The sequence below is a fragment of the Lasiosphaeria miniovina genome (assembly GCF_030549165.1).
Source record: "Lasiosphaeria miniovina strain SMH2392-1A chromosome Unknown B0T26scaffold_4, whole genome shotgun sequence".
Taxonomy (NCBI): domain Eukaryota; kingdom Fungi; phylum Ascomycota; class Sordariomycetes; order Sordariales; family Lasiosphaeriaceae; genus Lasiosphaeria; species Lasiosphaeria miniovina.
This window is the reverse complement of record NW_026848223.1, coordinates 4055127-4080267: the sequence shown is the minus strand read 5'-3', so window position 1 is coordinate 4080267 and position 25141 is coordinate 4055127. Positions and strand designations below refer to the sequence as shown.

The 25141-nt window shown below is 53.7% G+C and overlaps 8 protein-coding genes across 8 annotated transcripts; 4 read left to right on the top strand and 4 right to left on the bottom strand.

Annotated features, from left to right (window-relative positions):
• Positions 1 to 179: 179 nt before the first annotated feature.
• Positions 180 to 1845, bottom strand: B0T26DRAFT_646148 (glycoside hydrolase family 7 protein; the record flags this gene model as incomplete). Its single annotated transcript, XM_060437786.1, has 2 exons — positions 180 to 1369; positions 1437 to 1845. 2 exons carry the CDS (start codon positions 1843 to 1845, stop codon positions 180 to 182), a joined length of 1599 nt encoding a protein of 532 aa, XP_060296754.1.
• A 2165-nt stretch (positions 1846 to 4010) lies between these two features.
• Positions 4011 to 5122, bottom strand: B0T26DRAFT_711460 (uncharacterized protein). The gene is made up of 3 exons (XM_060442041.1): positions 4517 to 5122; positions 4225 to 4457; positions 4011 to 4154 (listed from the first exon to the last, which is right to left on the bottom strand). Exons 1-2 carry the CDS (start codon positions 4774 to 4776, stop codon positions 4367 to 4369), a joined length of 351 nt encoding a protein of 116 aa, XP_060296753.1. The 5' UTR covers positions 4777 to 5122; the 3' UTR covers positions 4011 to 4154; positions 4225 to 4366.
• A 1470-nt stretch (positions 5123 to 6592) lies between these two features.
• B0T26DRAFT_711457 (uncharacterized protein) lies at positions 6593 to 7828 on the top strand. The gene has a single exon (XM_060442040.1). It carries the CDS (start codon positions 6600 to 6602, stop codon positions 7635 to 7637), a length of 1038 nt encoding a protein of 345 aa, XP_060296752.1. The 5' UTR covers positions 6593 to 6599; the 3' UTR covers positions 7638 to 7828.
• A 390-nt stretch (positions 7829 to 8218) lies between these two features.
• On the top strand, positions 8219 to 9509 carry B0T26DRAFT_309538 (uncharacterized protein). The gene is made up of 2 exons (XM_060434303.1): positions 8219 to 9368; positions 9461 to 9509. Exon 1 carries the CDS (start codon positions 8382 to 8384, stop codon positions 9324 to 9326), a length of 945 nt encoding a protein of 314 aa, XP_060296751.1. The 5' UTR covers positions 8219 to 8381; the 3' UTR covers positions 9327 to 9368; positions 9461 to 9509.
• Positions 9510 to 12444: 2935 nt separating this feature from the next.
• On the top strand, positions 12445 to 13149 carry B0T26DRAFT_751945 (uncharacterized protein; the record flags this gene model as incomplete). Its single annotated transcript, XM_060445454.1, has 1 exon — positions 12445 to 13149. One exon carries the CDS (start codon positions 12445 to 12447, stop codon positions 13147 to 13149), a length of 705 nt encoding a protein of 234 aa, XP_060296750.1.
• Positions 13150 to 13577: 428 nt separating this feature from the next.
• On the top strand, positions 13578 to 14335 carry B0T26DRAFT_751944 (uncharacterized protein; the record flags this gene model as incomplete). The annotated part of the gene is made up of 3 exons (XM_060445453.1): positions 13578 to 13791; positions 13983 to 14246; positions 14325 to 14335. The coding sequence occupies 3 exons, from the start codon at positions 13578 to 13580 to the stop codon at positions 14333 to 14335; spliced, it is 489 nt and encodes a 162-aa protein (XP_060296749.1).
• A 3603-nt stretch (positions 14336 to 17938) lies between these two features.
• B0T26DRAFT_741109 (uncharacterized protein) lies at positions 17939 to 19860 on the bottom strand (the record flags this gene model as incomplete). Its single annotated transcript, XM_060443926.1, has 2 exons — positions 17939 to 18034; positions 18121 to 19860. 2 exons carry the CDS (start codon positions 19858 to 19860, stop codon positions 17939 to 17941), a joined length of 1836 nt encoding a protein of 611 aa, XP_060296748.1.
• Positions 19861 to 21347: 1487 nt separating this feature from the next.
• Positions 21348 to 21988, bottom strand: B0T26DRAFT_802929 (uncharacterized protein; the record flags this gene model as incomplete). The annotated part of the gene is made up of 3 exons (XM_060447072.1): positions 21885 to 21988; positions 21676 to 21843; positions 21348 to 21562 (listed from the first exon to the last, which is right to left on the bottom strand). Exons 1-3 carry the CDS (start codon positions 21955 to 21957, stop codon positions 21348 to 21350), a joined length of 456 nt encoding a protein of 151 aa, XP_060296747.1. The 5' UTR covers positions 21958 to 21988.
• Between the last annotated feature and the right edge of the window lie 3153 nt (positions 21989 to 25141).

Genomic DNA, 25141 nt, shown 5'->3' with positions numbered 1-25141 from the left:
AGTGCCGTCCAACTATATACAGCCAAGGATGCAAAATCTCCCGTTTCCCCATGCTATGCTTTCACTCACCAGGATGCGCGCTTGGCATAGTCTCATCCATCTTTTCGTTTAGACTCTGAAGTCTCGTCCACCAATCGAATCGGCTTCTCACTCGCCCGTAACCCTCTTCCGCCGCTGCCTTACAGGCACTGAGAGTAGTAGGGGTTCGAGACAGTGCAGGTCCACGGGCTCTGGCACGAGGTCGGGCCGCTGAATCCAATACCACCGCACTGCTCCCAGTGGCCAGCCTTTGCGGCGTTGGTGGGAGTGGGGGTGACGCTGGTGCTCGACGTCGACTTGATGGAGGTGGAGCTGGTGGGCTTGGGGGTGCTGATGGAGCTGGAGCTGCTAGTGCCGGGGTTGGGGACGACGACATCGCCGAGGCCGGCAACGGTGGAGTTGATGGGGCCGAAGCGGATGTTGGAGTAGATGACATTGGAGTTGGGCACCTGGGACTCGACATCGGAGGGCACACCCGACGTGATGGGACAGGCACCGCGGACAGCGCCGAGGCTGGTGCTGTCAGTGGGGTAGGTCGAGTCGAGCCAGAGCATGTTTGCGGCATGGTCATCCCAAACGGACATGGTCAAGACCATGGGCTGGGCGAGCGCCTTGCCCATCTGAACGAGGCCACCCTTGCGGTTGAAGTCGCCGACATCGCCAAAGGCAGTCTTCTGAGCGTCGCAGAAACCCGCCGTGATGGAGTTGCCGGTAACGCCCGCGATCTTGGAGTTGGAGTTGGGGATGATCTTGCCGTTCTGGACATAGAAGCGCTTAATCTCGGAGAGCTCGCCGGCGGCGTTCTTGAGGAACTGGGTAACAATGGTGAACTTGGACTTGGTGTCAACCGTCTTGCCCTGCCCGTAAAAGCCGGTGTCGCCCATGCGGTACGAGTTGAAGTCGCAGCCATCAGGGTCGCACACACCGCTGTAGCGGTCACTGCTATAGGTGCCGCCGCAAGCGTCGCCCAGGCACCTAGTTTGACCGATTTCGGTGCACGGGTGGGGAGTATAGGCAGTTGCCATGTTGTTGGCCTCCCAGATGTCCATCTCGGAGCAGCAAGAGCCGTAGTTGCCCGTGCCAGCATTGGCATCGTTGGATGAGCTCTTCCACCCCTCAATGTTGGCCTCTCCGTTGATGAACTTCAGGTCGCGAGGGCACTGTGCGTCGCAGTATCCTGTTCCGTACTTGGCACCGGCCTTGTTGCCAGAGAACTTGGAGAGGCCGCCATCGAGATCCATGGAGACGAAGTAGAGAGCGCCATTGAGACCACAGCCAAGGTTAGAAACGTCCACGTCGAAGGTAAACTCGTTGCCCAATAGGGTGAAGCCTGTGAATTGCTGGTTAATCGACAACGTCCTCAAAGTTCTCGAGCTTCACAAATGCATGGCACATACCCTGATACTTGGTGTCGGACTCCATAAGGTAAGTACGCGAGCCAATGTTGGTCGAGTACTGGCCCTTGGTGACAAACTTGAGGCCCAACGAGTTGCCGCTGGCAGTAACACCGTACGTGTTGGCGTACTCGGCGCCGTCGAGGCAGCACTGGGCGGCGCAGGTCTTGTCGGTGCTGCAAATGGTGCTGTTCCACTTGTTGCCATCGTAGCAGTTGGTGGCGCTTGTGAGAGCATGAGTCCAACGCCAGTTGGCATCAACGGTGACGGACCCCGCGACAGTGCTGCAGCTGCCTCCAGATGTGCACTTGGACCATTGCATCCCAGGGTGCGTCTCGGCGGTAAGGGAGCATGCCTGCTGGGCAGCAGCCGAGGCCACAATAGCAGCGAGGGTAGCGAACTTGGCGTACATGGTGGCAGATTTCCGGAGGAGCTTGAGATGCCTAGGATAGAGAAGGGTGTGGTTGAGGATGGAGACTTCAAAATCAGAACGAGGCATCGGGTTCGACCATGTTGGGTTATATACGTGATCTCCAGGCCCAGGACCGACCGCAGTGACTCGTACTCTCTCCCTATCGCCGCCAGGCCGGGAGAGCAGGAAGCGCGGCCCTGGAGTGGATTCACAACCCGACAAACTTGGCCATGGGAAGACGAGGTCGCGGGCACGAGGTGACGGCTTCCGGCCCGCCTATGCTCCAGCGACTCGCAAGCGACCATCCGGACAGGTCACCACCATGGCCCATAATGGACAGCGTTACCTCGACATGGTGAAGCCGGAAGATCGATGAGGAGGAGGGCTAGTGTGAGGCGAGGTTCAAGACCTGGTCGGCCGTCATCCCTGGGCCGCCGGTACGTTGAACCCCAGGTTCTAGGAGCTTACCCCTCACACACACGGGGAGGCATGGGTAGACGTTGAGGCCTCTAGGGCTCGTTCTAGAGGGGCGCCCAGGACGAAGAGGAGGCAAGATTGGAGAAGGTGGATCGCAGGTTCGTCGTTGGCACCCAAACGGTCGACCATGGCCGGGGAGCCGAGCGACGATGTCACGCCGCGGGCCTGTTTTTAGGGAGACTGGACCGGGCACGGGCTGGGAAAGCGTGGAGCCGAACGATTCGATAGATTAAGGTTGCGCGCCGATGGCAGGGCTAAGTGCCGCTCATTGGCGGGCATGTCTTGTCGAGTCCAGTCGTGACCGGGGTCTCACGGAGGCCATCCGCCGAACCGACTTTGCCCGCTCTGAGCAGCGGCCCGCCGTGCGAATCCAAACCACCCCACAAGTCGCTTCTCCAACCAGCGCCAAGCTCGAGCTGCCATGGTCCGAAGTGCCGTATCTCCAGGTAATTATCACTTGCATTCCGCGGACTGCATCGTTGCTGGGCTGCCGGCCGGGCGCAATTAGCAGGGCGTTTCGTTGCCTGCCTCTCCGCTTCCCCACGCTGACGGATTGTCTTACGAACAAAGTTCTTGTTTTCCGACTTCTCCCACCCCGCACTTTTCTGGTTCCGAGTTCCCGACATCCCCGGGCTGTGGCGTCGATCGATTGGGTCTCTGTCCGTGCAACATCCTCTTGTGGTTAGTAACCCGAACAAGCAGCAGGGGTTGATGAGCGCGAGGGCAAAAACTTCTCTGTCGCCAAGTCCAATGACGACCCAGGCAGGCGTCACGCTCAGGAGGAAGCGACCAGCCGAGGGAACCCAGCTACCTAGCTCGCCCGTTGTCTGGTTGGAGCAATATCGCTTACGGTACGATGAACTTGCTCATGGAATGTCGTTGGAAAATTGGCTGAGGCTCAAGCTTTTGCGAGCCGCGCAAGACTTCGAGAACCGGGAAAGTGGTAATTTTGGCAATATGCGTAAATTGGCACATGTCATTCCCAATTTGGCAGTCCTTGTCGGCCCGCTGTTGCAGATGGCTGTTTCAAAACTTGTATGTACTGTACCTGTACCGTATAATTTTCCCTCCCCGCCTTGCCGCGCGCCATCTGTTGTCGGTACCATATTTAGACAAGGCAAGCTCGTTGCTCGCTGGTCATCGACGGCAGGCGCTTTCCGCGACTTTGCTCCAACCTTTGGGGCTATTGGCCGCCAGTACCTTCCTTGCCTTACTCCAAGTCGAATCCAAGTCCCATCCCACTTGGTTGTTACTCCCCGAAGCAGCCGCAGTGGCAAGCCGACCGAATTTTGGGCATTGGATCAAGTTTTGAATGGACACCTGTGATTAATTCCTCCACGAATCCGTACGGGGAAAGAAACTCCTTCCACCCTCCAAGCACTTTTCTGTTTCTTTCTTGCGTCTCCCATGTGGTCAATTGTGGCTCTTCGAGTTGCGTGCAAGTGTACCTACCGTTCAATGTCATCTCGCTGCGGGCGCAAAGACTACAATCTCTGGGAATTTGCAGCTCAATTTGGAGTTTGGAATACCCGACTGCAACCACCTCGTTATGTGTGCTGATGAGACCCGCTTGGTTTGGCAAGAGAGCATAAAACTTCCTGAGAGTGGGTTTAGATGATGGAAAACACATTTTCCTCGGGTTCATCAAGTCTCAAATCTCGCAAGTCATATGACTCTGCCATGCTAATTCTTTCAAGCTCAGCACGGCTCTCGCTGACACATGTCAAAACCAGGAAAAGGTTGGACCCATGTCGAGTCTCCCCTCCAACAAAGAGGCAATGCACAAGGGCACCTGACTCTATAAAACCTTTTCCAGGGGTCATGAAACTATAGTCAGCATAGGTCGCACCCTTGTTTCCTGTCTGCTCAGTGAGAAAGTCGAGGCTATAGACTGAGATAAAGTTGCCGACCGGGATCGCCCGATTTTCCAAGGGTAGGTGAGCCTGGTCGCTAACAGCCTACCTCGCAAGGTAATAACCGCGGACGCGAGCTCTCCCGCCATGTCGTTACCTTGAGGTACACACTGCAGGTACACACTGCAGGTCTACCAGCTCGCACGCGAGCTCGCCGAGAGCCAAAATGCAAAAGTCGCGGGGAGAGAAGAAGTTCCTGAAAGCACCAACCATGGGAGAATAGTGAGACCGGCAATGGCCTATCGTCAAAAATTTAGTCCACTAACGACATCTGCTGATAGAAGGCCTCGACGCGGACAAATGCATTGATCTGACGACTCCATCCACCTTGGTCCGCCGTGCAACCGAGACGGCAACAATAAACCATGTTGTCTGGGGCAACAGAGAAGAGACCGCTTCCGTCATCAGGCGATCTTGTTGCGACCAGTGTCATGTAGCAGCCCTGGTAGATCGACGCCATCTTGGCCGCCTCTTCCCGCTGGTCGTCCTCGTCGTCTTGGATGATACACCAACTGTCAACCAACAAGTACCGGATCCCCATTCGGCGGACAAAAGCTATTGCCTCTTTGTAGGTGGGGGGGAGCGCTGCCCAGTCAATCGACTCGCAGTGAGAGGTGAGATTACTAGCCAGAATCCGAAGCCGGGGAATAATCCCCCAGCAGTCAGGTGTAGTCCACCGTCTCTCCGGCCGAAATGTGCAAGCGCACCGTGTTATCAAAAAGCCCAACGTCTAGGATACGCTTTGGCAAGGGGGACGATATGGCCTCGTTGGGTGGGGAGTGACTCTCGTGGCACTCTCGAAGCCGCTCTTGGGCCCAGTGAAAGCTTTGGTCGGAGGATGTATCGCCAGGAAATGAACATCCTATTGGCCAGCCGCTCAATTCACTCGGAATGCTGGAATTCCCTTCCGCTCATCAGCCTATTTATCAAGCTGACAACAAAGAACAGAATGGCTAATTCTAAAGTACAGTATCTCGTTCCGTTGTGAGGAGGATGAAGAATCCTAGTTGGCGTGAACAGCCTCGATCACCAACTCTCAGCAGCTGCAACACCAGCAGGCCCATATTCAGGACGGCATAATCGATTCTTTCCTGGAGCAAGGCACATGAAGCACAGCCTGCCGTAGCCCGCTCTGATATTTCCCCTACGTTAATTCGGCATGCCCAAGCCCCGAAAGAGTCCGACTGGGAAGATTGAGGGTAAACGCTTATTCGGCAGCTAGAGGGACTCGATGCATGGAAATCCGAACTTGGAAACCGGTAACTCCAAGGCGAGGGGCTCACCTCCCTCGGAGGTTGCAGTCAGTGCGACAAAGGAGGAAGCCATCAAAAGAAGGGTGTCGAGAAAATAGATGACAGCCCTGTGAGGGGAATGCCCCAGCAAATCATTCAGAGGCAAAGAGGTTGTTGAGAGTACGCAGTCTCTGTCTCAGGACCCCGCCCCCCCACGACGGTCTACAGGCCCGGACGACACAACTCAATTCCATGGCATACCGAACTGAGCTCTCATTTGCTTGTTTCAAGGCTGTGTAATCATGCTGCATTATCGGCCTTGCGGCTGAGGTGATGGCTGCTTATGTCTTTACAATCAAAAACAGCCCTCTTAGCTAATACCCCATGTTTCTAGAACTAGTTACTCTAACCCAGACCTATCAACACGACTAACGATGCTGCCAAGGGATGCTAATTACGACGCTAAATCAATGCAGCTCAAGCACGGCATCGCCACTTCCGCCCGGGTTGTTGCAATGTCAAGCTTCAAGAAGACTATAGACTTTCGGCTGCAACGCTCTCTTAGTGGCAGCCACCGCCATCCCGGTTTGCGTAACTGATTCCTAGATGGCCGCCCCATCTGAACCTCGATGAGTGCACAAGCAACGGCGCAACGGTATCGATAATCATGGGAACATCGATGCAGCCACAAACTGTGGTGAGGGATTTTTACGATTCGAGCTAGGCAGCAGTGTGGCCGAAATCCAAAGTCACTACTTCTGAGCCTTGAATCTGCCTGGCTGACACTTTTCTTGTGGCAGTGCTGGTGAGTGAAACGCTTTTGCCCTCGCGCATTTTCTGAGTGTGAAGAGCCAAAGCTTACGCCCGATTAGCTCCGCCCCCAGGGCGCATCGGCATGCTTCTGTGGGGGCGGCGCAGCACAGGCCGAGCAGGTACGTATTCCATGCCGGCGTGGGTGCAAAAAATCACTTCGGGCAACGGCAAGTATGAGGATACGAACGGACGGCTGTCGGGTGTAGGGTGGGAGACTGGAGGGGATGACAATCTCGTTCTAGACCCCGACTATAACATACGGCCCCCGCACGAAATCCTTCGGAAAATCCATTCCTCATCCGTCACTATACCCACAAAAATGCTCGTCTCCGCCGTAATGCAGTTCAGCCTCGCGTTCCTCGGGGTAGTTATCGGCCTAGCACCTTCCGCCGTAGCCGAGGACGACCAGAAGTTTCGCTCCTGGTACCCATACTACCGTTATCCTCTAGACTCGGCTCTTGAAAAAAACTGTTCGAACGAGTACGCAACGTACCTCGATAACCAAGCCGGCGTATGCCAGTATTATTGCAACGCTACATCCACGGCCGGCGAACCCGTCATTGAGTGCCTGCTATCTTCCCTAGCAGACTCTGTCAAGTCCAACATGCAAAGCGCCAGTGCGTTGCTGGGCATTATGCCGGTTGCGCTGCCCTTCCTCGGCACGGGTACCGAGGAGAGCGCCCTCCTCATCGTCATTGCGCAGCGGCCCCTACTCACTCTCCTCCTGGTGACCGGCTCACCCGTCGCCTCCCCACTGCAGCCGTTCGAATACAACCGGCCCGTCGACATTCTGCACCGGCGCAAGGGGCGATTTCGCAGCCTCGGCACCCCCCCGCAGCCCGTTGTTCTCGCGGCCGAGTATGCCACGGCACTGCTCGCCCTCGTCAACACACTACACGTTTCGTGGCAGCTCGGCCTCGGCGTCGTGACCATGGTCTCGTCCGGTGCCATATACTTACCGAGCCTCTGGGTCGTTATGGGCGTCGCTGCGCACCTCGTTGGGGCTCTATGTCTGCGCTCCTTCATCTGCGTAAAGGACAGTTCGTCGGCAACGTCATCGTCGTGCTCAGTTCTGCGCTCCGAGTTCACCATGTCGTCCGAAAAGAGCATCACCTTGTCGACTCCTAAGGATGAAAGAAAGCAGTTTCTTGTTTTATCCATGCTCACGTCGGCAGCCACGACATCGTATACTATTTTCGGCTTCCTTTGTTTTGCCAGTATACAGTTCATCTCTGTGTACGATGCCTTGATAGTGATTGGCCGTTACACAGTCTCTGTCGTGGTCTGTCGGTTTATCGCCTTGTATGAGCTGTCTGGCCTGGAGAGCGTCGTGACAGACGGTGACAATGACAAGTGAGGAAGGAGATGGTGTGAAGAAGCTAGAAGATTCTCGTCTCGTATGGGCGCTTCGTCATCGATGAGGTTGTTGTATTCGCGTATGAGCAGAAGTTATGCGGAGAGAGCAGCTTGGATGGGTCAACCCAACGCCCGCAAGCGGGTGACGTATCGGTATGATATGTGATTTTTAGCGTGTTACGCGGAGAGGGTTCTTTGGCTAAACCATCTCCAGTGGTACAACAATCATCTCCGCTCCATCCCTTGATAAGTACGCCAAGACCCAGACCATGTTGCTGACAAGGCGCCAGCCTCCCGATTCTATAGAGAGACTTAAAAGGCTGGCTGGCCGCCCGGAGCTTACCCGGGTGCTGCTTACATCGGAGCGGGCATATAAATTCTCCGCAATCACAATAGCATAACTTGTGCGTAAAACCATGGGACCTGAGGAGCTGAGCTTTTTATGCTCACCCTAGGACGACGTCACCCTGTCGTCATCAAAGGCCGCCCGTGCCTTGGCTAAGGTTCCCACATGCATGTGGCTGCACCCTCCCTCGGTTCCCAGCAAACTGGAAAGCCTGATCGCTGCAAGGTATTCCAAACTTTCAAACACCATGGCTTCCGACTCCCGAGGGTGTGACCCGGGAGCCTGCTGGGCAGCCATTCTCGCCTGTGACTAGCCGCCTGGTTGCGAAAGCAAACATGCCAAAGTCCAGCTTCAAGCTTCTCTACCTAATCTCCGTCTAACGATAGCAGAGAAGCCAAGATGGCGTATGGCGATTGGAATGGCAACCCAACCACGACTCTCGTCGCCATTGCCCTGGTTGTGTGCTTTTGCTGGGTCCCGGTCCTTGCCGTTCTCAGCATTTTTAGGAAATGCCGAGTTCGTTTTCGTGCCTACTTTGAGGAGCGGGGGTGGGTTGCCCCAGTCCCGGACGAGGAGAAGCGTCTCGCCCGCCAGCAGAAGGCACCCGAAATTCGCATGCCCCCGCCCGTTCATAACCGTAGGAGCCATCAGAGATCCTATTCAGCCCTAACCTACAACTCGGCCGCTAGCAACGAGACGCTGAGGAGGGTAGACACCGCCTCGAGCTGGGAACCCATTAGGCGTTTTGACTCGGCCTCGAGTTGGGACCCAGTCCGGCGCTTCGATCCCACGGGGGCTGGTTCACCCCCGTCGATAGCGCCCTCGATGGCCAGGAATAATTCTCTACGATCCAACTTCTCTCGGCCCACACAGAGCCGAGAAGCCTCGGTGCGGTCCGTCTCGAGTACAACGACGCTTGCGGTGGCCGGTGTCCAGGGCCGTACTCGAAGGCCATCCACTTCGAATGGCCCCCCTGTCTTCTTCCAAACCGAGACTGCCTACTACGACACCACCCCACTACCAACACAGATGCCGAGCAATATCAAGTCTGGCTATGCCAAGTCTTTTACGGGCAGGTCACACGCCAGCGGGTCGCCCAGCGCTTCATCGCCGAACCGTCGAGGAACATCCCTCGATACGGCAAGGTCACCTACACCGGCGCGAAGTCCGGAGCAGCCTCAAAGGCGGCGGGCTAGGACTAACGAGGAGCCCTGGTGGGAGAATCGGCCCCAAGAAGCCCATCCATTTGGGCCCATGCCACGGGTGCCTCCGAGAAGAGGGTCACTTAATGCCACACGGGCCCCGGAGCGTCCTTGTTGGCTGGACATGCCATATGCAATGTGAAACAAGAAAATAAATAAAATGCCCGGTACAATTTCTTGCCGTGTAAGTCCGGGATCCTATCTGCCGTATCTGCCTACCTATCCTCTAGCTGGACCTTTGCCCATGATCACCGACACTGACCGTCACATCGGTAGCCGGCCATCCCACCCCCCCTCCCCCTCTTCTGGGCCCTGATATCTGGTACGATCGATCTTGACGGGCCCGAGAAGGGCCGATCGCGCCGGACTGGGACGCTGGGGCAGCATCGGCCGATACGGAAGATGTTGGGGGTTCATGATGACGAACAAGTTCGTCACCTTGCATTCTTCTAGGCACTGGGATGAAGAGGACGGTTGCAACGCGGTGTTACGGTTACACTTGGAAGTCCGGAAAGGCGGCAATATGGTAGTGATGTGTGTGTCAAAGTGGGTATTGGTGGATGTCTGATGATTAACTACCTTGGATTGTGGTTGTGAATTTAACTGCATGAGCGCCTGGAAAGCAAGGTCTTTGGGGGGGGGGGGGGGGACTGCACATAAATTACGGTAGAGAAATCGCGGGATTCGGTCTGGTTGTGGCAATCTTGAATGTTTCCTGGGAGCAATGCGTGGGGTCGAGTCCTGGGGTACTTGCCCTGGTTATATTAGTGCAAGCCATGATATGCATCATGTATCAAAAAATTCATAGACGCATAACGTGTGTGATAAGCGAGATGAACAGACAAGCGAGTTGAACACTTTTGACGCGACGCGCCTCCTCTCTACAAAACACCAAATTCCTCAACAAACTCAAATGTCTCTTCCTTCATACGAAGCTAGGGTGAATTTGGCCCTCAGGGCTATTCAAAACGACCCAAAACTCAGTATTCGAGCTGCAGCAACAACATATCAAGTCACGGTAAATACTATACGCAACCGACGCGACGGCAAACCTGCACGACGTGATACTCCAGCCAATTCGCGTAAGCTTACGGATTTGGAAGAGAAAACGATTGTTCAGTACATCATTGAGCTATGTGCGCGCGCATTTCATCCCCGGCTTTCGTACGTAGAAGATATGGCCAATCGATTGCTACGCGAACGCGACGCGCCCTCTGTCGGTACACGCTGGGCTCACAACTTCGTCAAGCGCCAGCCAGAACTTCGGACGCGTTTTACGCGTAAATACGACTACCAGAGGGCCAAATGCGAAGATCCAAAAGTTATTCGCGAGTGGTTTGCGCTTGTGCACAACACGAAGGCCAAGTACGGTATCCTTGACGAAGATTTGTACAATTTCGACGAGACCGGCTTTATGATGGGCATTATCATCCCCGCTATGGTAGTTACTACCTCTGATGGCCGTGGTAGGGCTAAGCAAGCCCAGCCTGGTAATCGAGAGTGGGCTACAGTCATCCAAGGAGTGAATGCTCTAGGCTGGACTATCCCACCATTCATTATCTTAGCTGGGCAATATCACCTTGCTAACTGGTATCAAGAGTGCAACCTTCCGGGTACCTGGCGTATCGCAACAACCGACAATGGCTGGACTACTAATGAGAAAGGCATGGATTGGATTCGGCACTTCGATTTCCACACAGCATCTCGTACGAAGGGAATATACCGACTGTTAATTCTCGACGGCCACGATAGCCACCACTCCGAAGAATTCGAGACTTACTGCCGGGAGCACAACATCATCACACTCTGTATGCCTCCGCACTCTTCACACCTACTTCAGCCATTGGATGTTGGTTGCTTTGGGCCGTTGAAGAAGGCGTACGGCTGTCAGATTGAGCAGCTGATGCGGATGAACATCACACATATTAGCAAGCTGGAGTTTCTTTGTGGGTTTAGAGAGGCGTTTTTTGCTTCGGTTACGGAAAGGAATATCCAGGGGGGGTTTGCTGGAGCCGGCCTTGTGCCGTACGATCCAGAGAGGGTGATATCCAAGCTGGATGTGCGTATTCGGACTCCAACACCCCCAGCTACAAGCCCAACTACATCGCTACCTTGGGTCTCCCAAACGCCACAAAACCCGAGAGAGGCTGCCTCACAGTCAGCGTTCATCAAAACTCGAATTTCAAACCATCAGGGCAGCTCTCCAACACCAATGCTGACTGCTGTGGATCGATTAGCTAAAGGTACGATGGCTATGATGCACGAGGTGGCTCTTTTGCGTACAGAGGTCTCAGCACTTCGGAAGGCCAATGAGGGGCTTAGTAAGCGACGGAGAGCCAAGAAAACACGTGTTCGGCTTGGAGGATCACTTACTGTACAAGAGGCACAGGATCTACTGGATCAGAAGGCTGTGGGTGGGCAGTTGGTCCAGGAAACACGACAAAATGGTGGTGGTGCAGGGGGGTCTCGTACGAAGATTCGATGCTGTGGCGTATGCGGCAAGCCTGGCCATAATGCACGTACGTGCAAGGAGGCTGCAGAATCGTCTGATTCATCTGTTTCCGATTCAGTTATTGTTATTTCCTAGTGTTGTGGTTGTGTAATTGAGGGTAGTTGTGGTGAGGTTGTGGAAATTGTTCAACTCGCTTGTCTGTTCATCTCGCTTATCACACACGTTACACAAGTGTGCACATGACCTAATTGATCTTTGGCGTGGGTTGTCCAGTACCCAGACTGCGTCTAAAATGTCGCTAGCTAGACCCAAGTAGTACTCTGGAACTGCGTCTTCGGAAATTCAGGAGAGGCGTGGTCCAAAAGCAGTCGGGGCAGAGTCTTGGCATGCGCCGTCCGCTGTGCTAATTTTGTCTTGAAAACAACAATTAGGGGCCTACTTATTGTTGGGGAAAACAATTTTGGGGGAAAGAAACAGAAGTGCAAATCTAGCCTAGCCGGCGATTTCTTTGTGCAACAAGCCCAGAACGTGGTGTTTAGATGCGAATAATTTCTTTGTCTACCTAAAATTTGACTCTGCGCTCACAATAAATCCTAGATAATTCTATTCAATTTAGTCATTTGTTCATCCGCCCTGTCACAGTTTTCACGCTCTTTATGCACAGTTCGAGAATTTAAGCACGATAGCGCCCTGTGGTTCTCGGTACGTCTCGGTTTTTAAACTGAACTACATGAAGATTAGGCTTCGAAGGAGCTCACTCGTTGCAGTAATTGGCTAAAATTACATAGAACCAGGTAAGCATCTCCCGATGCCCGTCCTGTTCGATCGGGAGGAGGATGGCTCCGTCTGCTACTATGAAGACGAGGAGGCCAGAGATAAAATAGACAAGGGCGTCGAGATTACCATCATTGTGGGCATGGCCATCGTCTTCTTACTTCTCCTAGCTCTCTTCCTGTCCAAGTGCACTACCAGATCTAAGCCTCCTAAGCAGATCTCGTACCAGAACAATCCGGCTAACAGGGATAGTTACGAAATGCAGCCGCAACAGGGCTGGGCAGGCGGCTACCATCCGCCACAACCGCTAGTAGCGTATAGGTACCGTCCCGAGCTAGAGCCGCAATCTCCACCTAGGTTTAGAAACAAGCTGAGAAATGAGAGAAAGGAGAAGAAGGAGAAAGAAAACAAGAAGAATAAAAACGACAAGCCGAGAAAGAAATCTAGAAGAAAAAAGTATTTCGGCCTTTTCGCCCGCATTTTAGGGCTCAAGAGGCGCAGCCGCATCCGCGCTACTAGCCCTCCTAAGTTTAAGTCCTGTAGCGGCAAATCCACTAGTTCTGGGTCTAGGTTCGCTGGGGGTTCTTCGACTGACACGAGCCCCGAGTCTGACGGCCACAATCCTCGTCCTCAGCGTCCTATGCCAGCGCAGCCGCCTCCCAAGTTTAGTGTCTACGATCCTCCCGGGTCGGTGTGGCCTCCCAAGTTTGTCGACTACAACTCTCCCGCGACAGCTTAGCCTCGCGCCATGATGGATTTTCCCGCCCCTCGACGGCCGGCTCTCAGGGGCGAGCCATAGCGGACGCGATATCATGGCGGACTACCAGCCCGGCAACTACGGGCAGCCAAGCTGGCTCGCTGAGGACAACCCGCCTCGCAGTGTTCGCTATGACGACCGTGGTGGCAAGCACGGTGCGGTTTAGATTTTTCATTCTTAATATCTGGTCCAAGGCTTGTGAACCACTTTGAATTTGTCTTCAGAAGATAATTGAAGAGATACTTGGGCATCTAGATTCTAGATTGTAATTTCGGTATTCTTGTTGTGTAATATTGTTCGATGATGCATGCTTAGAAACTTAGGAGGAAGTATCTCGATGTAAAGGAAACCACTAGACCGCATGGAGTCGGACAATGGCGCACAACCAAATTGATGACTTGTCAACTACGATGGCATCGCACGATCTCGAGTCAAAGGTCTACAAGGAGATCTACCTCCTCGCATCCTCGGGCACCAGAGCCCAGAGCAGCGCTGCCCAGCTTCTCGACAAGCTGAAGCTGACCCCCGCCGGCGCCACCACCAGCCTCGCCGAGATTCTCGTGAGCCTGAGAGACATGTTCGGCTGGACCTGCCTTCACTACGCCGCTGTCCGCGGAAACGAGGGTTAGTTTTTCTACATTACAGCTTTTGAGTTATCGGAACTACTTTTAGAGAACACAAACCCGATTCCTACAAGTTCTTTCACCCTCTTCCGACAAGCTCTCTCACCCCTCTTCTTACTAGTTTCTTCACCTTTTCTTATACCAGTCACCCCTAGTTACTAACCAATGGTCACAACCCCCTTTATGTAACAGAAATGATCAGCGAGCTCTGCGGCGAGGTGAAGAAGGCGCTCGAGGACGTGACCCTGAACAGCTGGGTCAACGCGATGGACACGTCCTCGCTGGGCGACACGGCGCTGCACATCGCAGCGCGCGAGATGCACGTCGGCCAGCCCGCCAAGCAGAACCGCGAGGGCCAGACGGCCGAGGAGATCGTGCAGGCCGTGGTTCGCAAGGGCCAGCAGATCCTCCAGGCCATGGCCAGCCCGCCCGAGCCAGTCCATGAGGGGCCGAGCCGTATGTCACACCAACAACGGCAACGACCTTCTCCACGCTGCCGTCTAGCTCAGTCCCCTGCTTTTTGGCCCGTACCAGGCGCCGTTTAACTGTGGCGCCGTGCTTGGCAAGTTCCGCTCGGAGGATGAGTAATTAGCTGAAGCTAATTAGGGGTGGATTTGGGTCTTTGCTCGCAGGAGAGGAGGAAAGCTGGCCGGGGTTTTTCGGTTTGTTTTTCTTTTTTTTAACTCGTATTTTACTTTCTGTGGTGGGGAGAGCTTTTGAGTGCTAGAACAGCTTGGGGGTCGGTAGTTCATACTATAAGTAACGAATCCGAAGCTGCATCTGCCCACCTACATAAGTTAGGTGGGGGGGTAAGCGAACACTACTGATTTAGAACATTCTGTATAAGCAGGAGTCCCAACTAACCCTCCAACAAAAGAAAGGGTGATCTTTTTATTTACAAAACTTCAATACAATCTTTGATATCCTCTGAATCATCCGCTTCTTCCGCATCTTCTAAAACCTCTGCTGCACGCCCTACAGCTCTCTGGGCCTCACGAATAGTCTGAATATTCGCAAAGGTGGTATTTGGATCTTCTTCAACCTTCTTCTTCTTTCTGGCTCTTATTGATTCGAGAGTGTGTTCTAGACCTTCAATCTTTCGCTTCCTAATAGCCAGTTCAAAGGCCTGTTCATCCAAAGCCTTACCAATCTTTCTGAGGAAGAGCTTATCCGCTGGCATTGCTTTGATGATGCGTGCGAACTTCTTTGCCTGCTCAACGTAATCACGTGCCTTTCTAGGAGTCCTCCACTGCACCCGATCGTCTCCATAATCCTCCAGGATTGGCATACGGAGTGTGCGAACCTCTGGGGTAACTATAGTAGTTCTTAAGGGGCGTGAAGTATTAGAATTCTTGAGGAGGAGTGGGCTTCTTAGCGGTTTGTTGACATTCAAGGGCCAAAGGCCTGATGCCTTCCATCCTGACTTAGCATTACTCTTAGTAATTGCCTCTGTGCGTGAAATCTGGTAGCATTCCAGAAACGCACGTTTTCCGGCTACAGAAGAGTCGTCAAAGGCGTTAGCAAGAAGGTCCTCAAGCCGTCAGCGATAAAGTCGTTTTAGGGGGCCAAATATGGCCAAATCTAGGGGTTGGAGGACATGGGAAGTATGGGGAGGCAGATAAATAATGTGAATATTGTTTGTGAATGCCTCCCACATATAATCGGCAGTTGTGTGGCTGCCATGGCCATCAATAATAAGGAGTCGTTTCTCAGAGGAGTTTGCTGGCTTGGTGAGAGGAATGAAAACATTTTTTAACCATTTGAGGCTTGTCTCATCGGTAGTCCATCCTTTCTCAGTTGCTGTAAAGAACCAATCCTGAAATAGCTTCATATCCAAAGGAAACCATTGTTGTTGAACGCTTTTCCCCTTAAAAATGACCAAAGGAGGAAGGCAACGGCTAGCTGCTGAGATGCATTCGACAAAAGTGGTCCAAGTGCGGGTTCCAGGCTGTTTTTTTTGAAGCGCCTTAAAGGCACGGCTTCCAATGACAAGGCCGTTGGTTCCTCTGCCTTCCATAATACCAGATTCGTCCTTGTTCCAGCGATTCTCTGGCTTAATCGCCTTGATAGCTGGTGTTTGGAAATGGTTGAACCAAGGTCGAATTGTTGACTCTGTAGCGCAGTTGACGCGGACCGAATCGACTCTCTTGGCCCTCTGAGTCTTCAAAATTCGATTGCGGTTAAGAAAGGCACGGCACCACCCCTTTCCAAGTGGTAAGGAGTCCCCCCTTTCAGCTAGAATACGGCGTGCAAGCTCCCTGATCTGTGCATGTGTAGGGGGCAATCCTAAATCTTGTTGAAGAAGAATCCATTCGACTAAACGATCCTCTTGGGTCTGTGTAAGCCTTTGCTCATCTTGATGAGCAACATTTCGAGGTAGGGAGCCATGTAGACGGCCATAAAGGGTGGAGGGTGGAACGTTCCATTTTCGCGCGACTTTGCGTAATCGATGTGTTCTGACGGCTTCCTCGCAAGCCTTGCGGAGGTCTTCTTCTGTATATGAAACCATTGTCAAGAGAAGAATAAAACGAATTGAAGATGAAGAGAATTGGAAAAGAATTGGTTGAGTTATGGGCTTTTTATATGAGAGGGTTGGTTGTGTTCCTCGCTTATCTAGAATGTTCTGGATCAGTGGCGTTCGCTTACTCCCCCACCTAACTTACCTACCTTACCTATCTATATGTCGATGAGTCTATTTCACAAGACTTTTGTCATAAGAATGCTCCTGGCCTTTCTAAGGTCCAAGAGCACAGGGAAGAATGGAACTGACACAGCATAACAGGAGTGCCCAGAGACAGAGAAAACACCGCTCACAATGACTGGTTGAATTAGGACGCTTCGGAAACTACCTGCCCTCCAGTCCCTACATGTTTCTTGGCGTAATTATTACTTGGGAAGAGGGAGGGAAATCCGAAAATGAGTCGGCTAGAAAGGCCATCAATAGGCTTTTTTAGACGAGAGATACGCCTCCATGATTCTAGAATAGGAATCCTAATCTCTATTCCCTCCCTCGGCGAAAAGTCTTCAGGCCAAGCCGTAAAGTGCTAAGGCCCTTTAGATCTCGCAAGGTTCCGGGCGACATTTTCTGAAAGTACCTCTGCTTGACGCCTGACTGGGTGCAGTTGGTCCTCCAATAGATACCACATGTGCCGTGCTCTGTCGTTATATTGGTCTAGATGACTGCAGTTATTTCTCCTCGCAGATCCTGGATATTGTTTTCCGAACCAGATGACAAGACCTTCCGAAGACTTTCCGCCAAAAAAACTAGCCGCCTTCGGCCCCTGTCTATCGGGTTCCCGAGAGCTTTCTCATCATGTCGTCCTCCGATCTAACCACGATACCTAGTGTCGCGCCGTCTTTGACTATACCCAATCCGAGTTCGGCACTAACTGTCGCAAAAGGTCGGGACAACAGTGCTGTCGGAAATGACGTAGAGCAGACCCGCAAAAGCTTTACTAGGCAGACTAACTACCAGGTACTTAACTCACTATCCTAGGTAGCTCATCAACAGCTCTTGAGTAATTACGCTTGGCCAGCTACGGTTGAACTAGCAATGGCTAGAGTCAGCAACTCGATGGTTGTAGCTAATTAGACTCCGTTGCATAGAACAAGTGCTGGGAGACAGAAAGACACCTACACTTTGCACTAACCACGCCAGGAACAATCACACGTACAGATAACCCTACATCAATTACTCAAGAGGTTAACAGTACACAAAAGTCTTGTTACAAACCTTCCGGGTAGACGAGGCAGGGCAAGGTGCCTCTGAATGGGGTACAATACATAATACATGTACGAGAGAAACCGGAATGTTGTTTGCGAGCAAGACCTGTGTTTGCCAGCCGGCCCATTCTCAACTCTCTCCCCTCCCGCACACTACTCCCTCTCTCATCCAGTCCACACAGTCTCACACACTTTACTTCCACCCTGCAGAACGCCAAGACAATAATAGAAAGACACCTCGGTTATCCATGCCGTCTCCAAAACAGAACGCCCCCCTTGCAAAGGAATATCGGCTTTTTTATTTTCTTTTTCTGGCATGCATCATGCACACGAAGGGGTTAGAGAGAATATAGTCCCTAGCGGGGTCGTCTCTTTCCTTTGAACGATGACACGGGCGCTGACACGGGCGCTGGCTCAACCGGCTTCTAGACAGGTCGACTGTCGGGCAGATGCAGGTTTTTGCTCCACCGCGGGAGCTTCCTATCGCGCTCAAACATGAAGCCGCAGTTGTTGCACAGGCTCTGTGGGGACGTGGTAAGCCAAGGCTCGGGGATGACGAGAACAAATGACTAATTGCCAGGGGCGGAGGGGTGGGGTCAAAACTTACCCTGCTTCCATAGGGACCGTCGCGCACGGCCCAGACACTAGTTCCCCAAACCTTACAGTGGGAGCAGCGCCATGACGAGCGCTCGTTCTCGGCCAGGGTGCCGCCGCCGCCATACCCGCCTCCAGCCACGGCGGGGGCCCCCACATCCGGCGTGAACCTACCACCGCCGGGCGTGCCGGACCCCGCCAGAGGGGAAAGGCTACGGAAGCGGCGCTTCTTCTTGCTACGCTCGCCTCGGCCCATACGCTCCTCCTCCTGCTCGATGAGGCCGCCAAAGCCGAAGCCGACAGGGACGCCGCCAGCCATGCCTGTGTTGCTGCTGAAGCGAGCCGTCTCACGCCGCAGCCTGCGTATTTGCCGCTCGCGGTCGCCCTCGCGCTTCTCAATCTCCTCCTTGCTGAGCGTCTCCAGCTTGGGCTCCCACTCGTCGGCCAGGTGCTCCGGGTCGTAGCGCCAGCCAGCGCCCTCGGCACCAGCCGTGACGGCCGCGTCGTTAGGGTACTCGGACACGCCGCCGGTCGAGGCGCCGAGCATTGCCGCGCCCCAGCCTGGTACGAGGCCGCCGGATTCGCAAGCCTCCTTCTTGAGCTTCAGAACCGCCTCGTAAATGGCGTGCGTCATGGCCGGAACCCACTCGCCGTGCAGGCCGAGGTCCGCGCACGTCTGCTTCGCAAATGCCTCTGCCGTGCCTGGCGGGTGTAGCAACGACCACTCAAACCTGTCTGTGTATACTTGCGACGAGAGGTTGATGTTGAGGTTGATGATGCAGCGGTATGTGTCGTCCGGGCTGAAGTCGTCGACGTCTAGCGGTATTGGTGTCGCGGCTGCTGTGACCTCCCCAGTCGATGTCGGCACCACGGCGGGTGTGGCAGGAACGGGGAACTTGGCCGGCGTCGATGGCGCATTGCCAGTCCAGAGGGGTGTGTCTGCCCTGCTCAGAGCCGCCGTGTGTGGGGGCGCGGGGGTGGATGGCTCGAGACGGTTGGCAGCCTTGAGGGGGTCTGGCGCGCTAGGGCGGTTGGGATGGTTGTGGAAGAGGGGGTGGAGGGCAACGCCGGCATACTCCTCCAACTGTGTCCGTATCTGCTTGCTGATCTCTGCAGTGGTCTGGGCCCGATTCGGCAGATCCAGGTCCTGGACCAGATGAGTTGCGAACTGGTCTGTGGTGATGAGAGTCTCGTGGAGGTTCCACAGGAAGGTGTCCCGGAGTCGGTAGGGAACTGTCAGTTCTTGTGGCTTGAAGAAGGCGTGGTTCGGATCGGCGTTGGGGGCAGGGAACGGCAAGGGGGCCGGGGGCATGTAGGCTGGGATTTCGAGGTCGATCCGGATGGGGATAAGAGTGAGAGGAAGACAAGCCTGGGCGTAGTTCTGCGCGTCGGAGCGGGCGAGGCGCATCTTGCCCATCCAATCCCGCCACACACCCTGCACCTCGACGGGCTCGTGTGTCTCCTTGCCGACTTTGTCGCTCAAGTCGCCTTTGGCACCGCTGTCATCGCGGCGCAGACTGCGCAGGCCGGTGGGGCGGCGGCGGCTATCGTCGTCATCGTCGTCGTAATCGTCGTACCCGTCCTCAGCATAGTTGATGATGGTGGTGCCTCGCTTGGTGGTGCGCGAGAGTGGGTTCGAGGGCGCTGCGCTGGGCAAGACGGGGGCGAGGAGGGAGTTGTTGTAGGCACGCAGCCTGGGCGCATACGACGAGAATAGCGCCTGCTGCGATTGTGGCTGTAGTCGCCCCGCCATTGTGACTGTGCTGTGTCGCGTGGGCCTGTTTCGGGTTCAAGGTCTGATGCTGGCCGTCACGGCACTGCACTCGGGCGAGAGAGGCGGGAGAGGAATCGCGAGCCCAGGGAAAGGCAAGGGCGAGGTCGCGGCCGCGCTCCCGCAAAACCCGCTAGTGCGAGCTGAAAAGGAAAAGGCTTGCGCGCAACCTTAGGGACTTTGATAGGGCGATATCGCAATTGGCCCGGAATGGCCTGTTGTAATGGTGCGCTACGTTTGCGGTTCGGTAATGGGGTGGGAGCCGTAGCGCGGGCCTCGAATCGTTGTTTGGGGTGTTGAGGGTTTGATGCCTGTCTGTTCGACAAGCTTTCTTTTTCCCTTTGCTCGCTGGCCGCCAAAACGCGACGCAGGCTGACCTGACCTTTAGGGTCGCCTGGAACGGTTTAGCGCAGGCGTGGAGCGCGCCGCTCCTTCTTACGTAAGGCTGCCGAGTGGGGACTTGGTGTGTGGATAATCTTCGGCAAGCGCACAATTTCTCGTTTCATTACGTGCCTCACCGCTTGCTTATGCAATTCTTGAATTCTTATTCTTAAACATTGATTACCATGGGCATCCGGCCTAACTCAAGTGTGGTGCTACCTTTTACTATTCCATTCTATTCTTTCTTTACCCCTCTCATACGGGTCATCTGTCTGCCACTCGGCCAATAGGGCAGTGTGTTTTCTACTCATCGGGAGTGGTCCACATCAGAATGAGAAGTCCCGATTCGTGTCCAACAACAAATTTCGGGTCCACGATAGTGCCAACGGTAACCTGTTGAACTACTCCAAGAGATCGACAAAAGGACGGGGTCTGGTGAGGCCAATGTATCCTTACCATTTAAATCAAGCAACCAGTAATGACCGTGTCTATATTAAGATCTTCTCACAAATGCCTTGTCTCAGTACCTAGGTAGACGGAGCTAGACAAAGGACAGAAACCCCTATGCGACTGAAAAACTACTAAATCTCAAGACCTAATGCATAGCAATGAATGGCTATAGGTAAAGATACCAAGACACTACAAAGTAAGTGTGATGGATGCCCCAGTAGACGATGATGCTAAAGAAGACTGACCCTTGTACGCCGGACTGAACTTCACGTTCTATCACCCCTCTCTTTCCGTAAATATATACCTAATCGTCATAGGCGGCCGTTGCCTGCCAACTTCCGTTGGAGAGGAGACTCTCCTGGAGTATGCCATTCGCCATATAATACAGTCGGACCTGGTCGTCCCAGCCAGTGGCGCCCATTCAAAAGTCGGCATTCGAAGCGGTATGTGTTCGGGGTTGGTTCATAGCACGCGGCAAGCGACGTCGTGGCGCTCTATCCCTTCGGCGTCGAGTCGATCGTCTGGGCTGTCATCCAGTTAGCCACGGTCGACCACCACACGCTTAGATCGAGACTTACGGGACTGCCAGTCTAGATTAGAACAAACCGCTACGGTAGGAAACCGCCGTCCAACGACGTCTAAAAGACGTTCACGGTGGGCCCCAGGACTACGCTGACGGCCATGCCCGAGTCGGCGGCGGCAATCCCTCCGACAACCGTCCATTTCCCGCCGACCGTGGTGTCGGCGCCGTCGCCGTCGAGCTCGACCATCTCTTCTTGATCGGATTGGCAGTAGATCTGATGATGTACCCGCCTCCTATCCGCACAGCCGCTAGGGATGTCTCGGGGTGGACCTTGCTATTGAAGCCGCCTGTGATGATGCTTGACCTTGTTTCTGCGCAGCTCGCTGCCCTTTTGATACATTTGAGGTCCGCCATGGCAGTTTCGGTTCTTTTTGCGATCTTACAGAGGTAGAAGAGGCGCAAGATGCTGTTCCCGGAGTTGTCGGTCCGCGATGCCAATGCCATGGGCCTTTCGGAGGAAGGAGGCAGCGACACATTAACAGGATATTCAGCCCCGAGCTGTTCATTCGGGATGCTTGTTGTGGAATAATGTTGGTGCTTTTGTACAATAACTACAATTCATTCACAGTGGTGGTTGTAGACAGAAGCTTACTAGACTCGGTACTTGGTTTCTGCCGAGTTGTTGTTCTAGAAGAAGACATGAATTCGAGGAGCTTGTCTACCATGTTCACGGCGGCGGCAATCCCTAGTAGTCGCGAAGGGGTTGCAGTGGCTGTTGAGGTTGAGCTGCCCGTCGAGCTCGTGGCGCCATGGACAAAGGAGCTGGTTGTCAGAGGACTAACACCACTGGAGGTCTGAGACTGAGCACGACTGCCCAGGACGCCACCCAGAACAGCTCCAATCACGACGACTATACCGAATACGACAATACAGAGGATGAAGCATGTTTTTTTTTTCCAAGTCCACGCCAGCTTCCTGGGTTTGAGGCCCGGGTATGGGTTTTGGGTATATCAACGACTTCAGTAACGACTTCTGGATAGTTATTAGACTTGGGCAGCGGGACTACCTCTGGAGGATAGGCGCCGCGAGAGTATTGGAGCTCAGGTGCCTGGTGCTCGCCCGGCGATTGAATTACTTGCGGCAGTGGGTTGGCACCTCCAACTTCGGTTGCGGCGGTAACAGGGAAGGCCTGCCCGGTCCTTGGATGCGACTGTGGTTGATCTCGCTGTCAGTCTCATCCTCCAAAGTTGCAGTTTACCTCCTGAGCATATCGCCCTCTAGTAGCGAGCAGACATGACACACTAGATGCTGTCATTTGGATGGTTAATATGACGAGTGAAAGACTAGAAACAAATACCATCGAGATCGGTCCAGCGTCATGGGACTACATGACGTGGGAGAGGTTGGCTCGGCATCGACAGGGAGAACCGGTCCACAGAGAAGCGACTGGGCACAGATGAGGGGAAGAAGACCCATCTCTATTTTTGGGGCGGGGGTTCCCTTTCAAGCGTCGTATGTCGCAGCCTTGCCCAAAAGAGCCCAAATACATACAAGCCACGGGACTGGGTTGGTGGTCTCGTTGATAAAAAGAAAAAGTGCGCATTTGGGTAGCAATATCTCCAATGCGGCTTAGGTGAACTACGACTTGGCGTGGGGAGAGCTGAGGCTGCAGCAGGAGTAAGACTCTACTAGCGGGCAGGCTGGGAGGGACGGCGTGGGGGCAGTGTGTGTTCTGGTGGGGGTGTTACTGGGAGAGCGGGTGGCGAGCATATCGCGCGAGGCTGTCTGGCCGGTGGACTGCCAAAATTTCTGCGTTGCTGGGGTCGCAATTTTGCACAGAACACTGGCTGGCCTGCCTAGAGAACGGGCATTGCCGAACCACGTACGAATACCTAGGCTAGCATCACACGGGAACACGTCTGTCTAACTATTAACTTATCACAACGCTTTGCAAACCCAACAACCGCAGGGTGGTTGAGGAAGGAGTGGCTGTGAGACCCCGAGAGGTCTCCGCGTCGGCAGTCCCATTCCACTAAAGCACTTAGTAGCCTTAGTTTAGAAACTTCGTCGCCCAGAATCGCCTACCTAATTAGAATCTGAACACCAGAGTATGAAATCATCTCACATGAGTGTGATTTGCTGTCGGATATGCGGAGATAGTGCTGTCTTTATCGAGTTACGGCTCCCAGAGTCTCAAATGCTCTGAGGTCCTGATCAACAGACCGGCTAGAGCGGTCGGCTAGCTAGAAATTGCACAAAATTATGAGGCATAAGACGTGGGTGCATGCTTAAGTAAAAGAAAGCTATAAAACTTGGCGGTAGACTGATCTCCTAAACTGGTCTAGAAACGGGACCTTGCAACTTATCTACACCCTATGGCTATCAGGTCCAAGTTTAGGTTATAACCCGCGTCATATTTTTTTGTTGTTCTTCTCTATTCCGCATAGCGATCACTTTTAATCGCTCTAGCTATTTCTTGATATCGTTGAAAAAGTCCCCAGAGCAGTCATTCAGGAATTCCTTCCATTTCGGGTCGTCCACAGATATCATATTATTACAAACCACTCGACTGTTAGGGTCGTCTGTCTGTAAGGGAGCACGGGCTCCACAGAATGCTGGGGTTGGTAATTATGAAGATAGAACAAAGGGCAAGCTCCTATCGCACGGGTAATACAGTCAAATCGGAATGCCACTCAAAGTGTATGAGTGCAGCGAATGTGTATTGCTTGCTTGAAGAACCAAGCAAGAACTATCTAAGACCGTGGCTACGGTCGTCGTATATATCTATCTAGGGCGGGCCAATCAGGTCGTTGCTCCGTTGCTCCCTGGCAGAGCTACAGAGCAACCCCGTAGAGCCAACCAAACCGTTGCTCCATACCCCACCGCACAGAGCAAATGCGGGTCCCTGCCCCGCATACCTGTCTCGTCATCCCTATTGGCCGGCCCCACTTTCAGAGCTATGACTAACCCAGAATGGGCGTGGTTCATCACATATATACGACGACCGTGGCACCGGTCTTAGATAGTTCTTGCTTGGTTCTTCAAGCAAGCAATACACATTCACTGCACTCATACACTTTTAGTGGCATTCCTATTTGACTGTATTACCCGTGCGATAGGAGCTTGCCCTTTATTCTATCTTCATAATTACCAACCCCAGCATCCTGTGGAGCCCGTGCTCCCTTACGGACAGACGACCCTAACAGTCGAGTGGTTTGTAATATATCGCCACCGCTACCAGGGCCACGCACTATCGCCACTACCACCCTGGCCACGCAAGGGTGACTCGTAACCCCTTTCACGTGTATATAGACCATGTGTTACGATCCTGGTTCAAAGGTGCAGAGGGCGCTGCCCGCCTTCTGTGGATTGGCTGGAACAGCATTTAAGGTGGGGGGCTCTCGCTCGAAGGTGCATCCAATGAGGGAGTGCTCAGTGGGGCCATTGCCGAGACCCACTGAGCGCACTAAGCGGGGAGCTCAGTAGGATCAGTGCCGAGACCCACTGAGCGCACTGAGCGGAGAGCTCAGTAGGGATCAGTGCATCTAGGACTGAGCACGACTGAGCATGTGAGTCAGGAACTCTGATTGGTCCGCCTTAGATAGATATATACGACGACCGTAGCCACGGTCCTAGATAGTTCTTGCTTGGTTCTTCAAGCAAGCAATACACATTCACTGCACTCATACACTTTGAGTGGCATTCCGATTTGACTGTATTACCCGCGCGATAGGAGCTTGCCCTTTGTTCTATCTTCATAATTACCAACCCCAGCATTCTGTGGAGCCCGTGCTCCCTTACAGACAGACGACCCTAACAGTCGAGTGGTTTGTAATACCATGGCCTTCGCACACCTCTTTAGCTCAGGCCAGGTTGAAGTCTTACGCCAATACCAGTCATTGCTCGCCC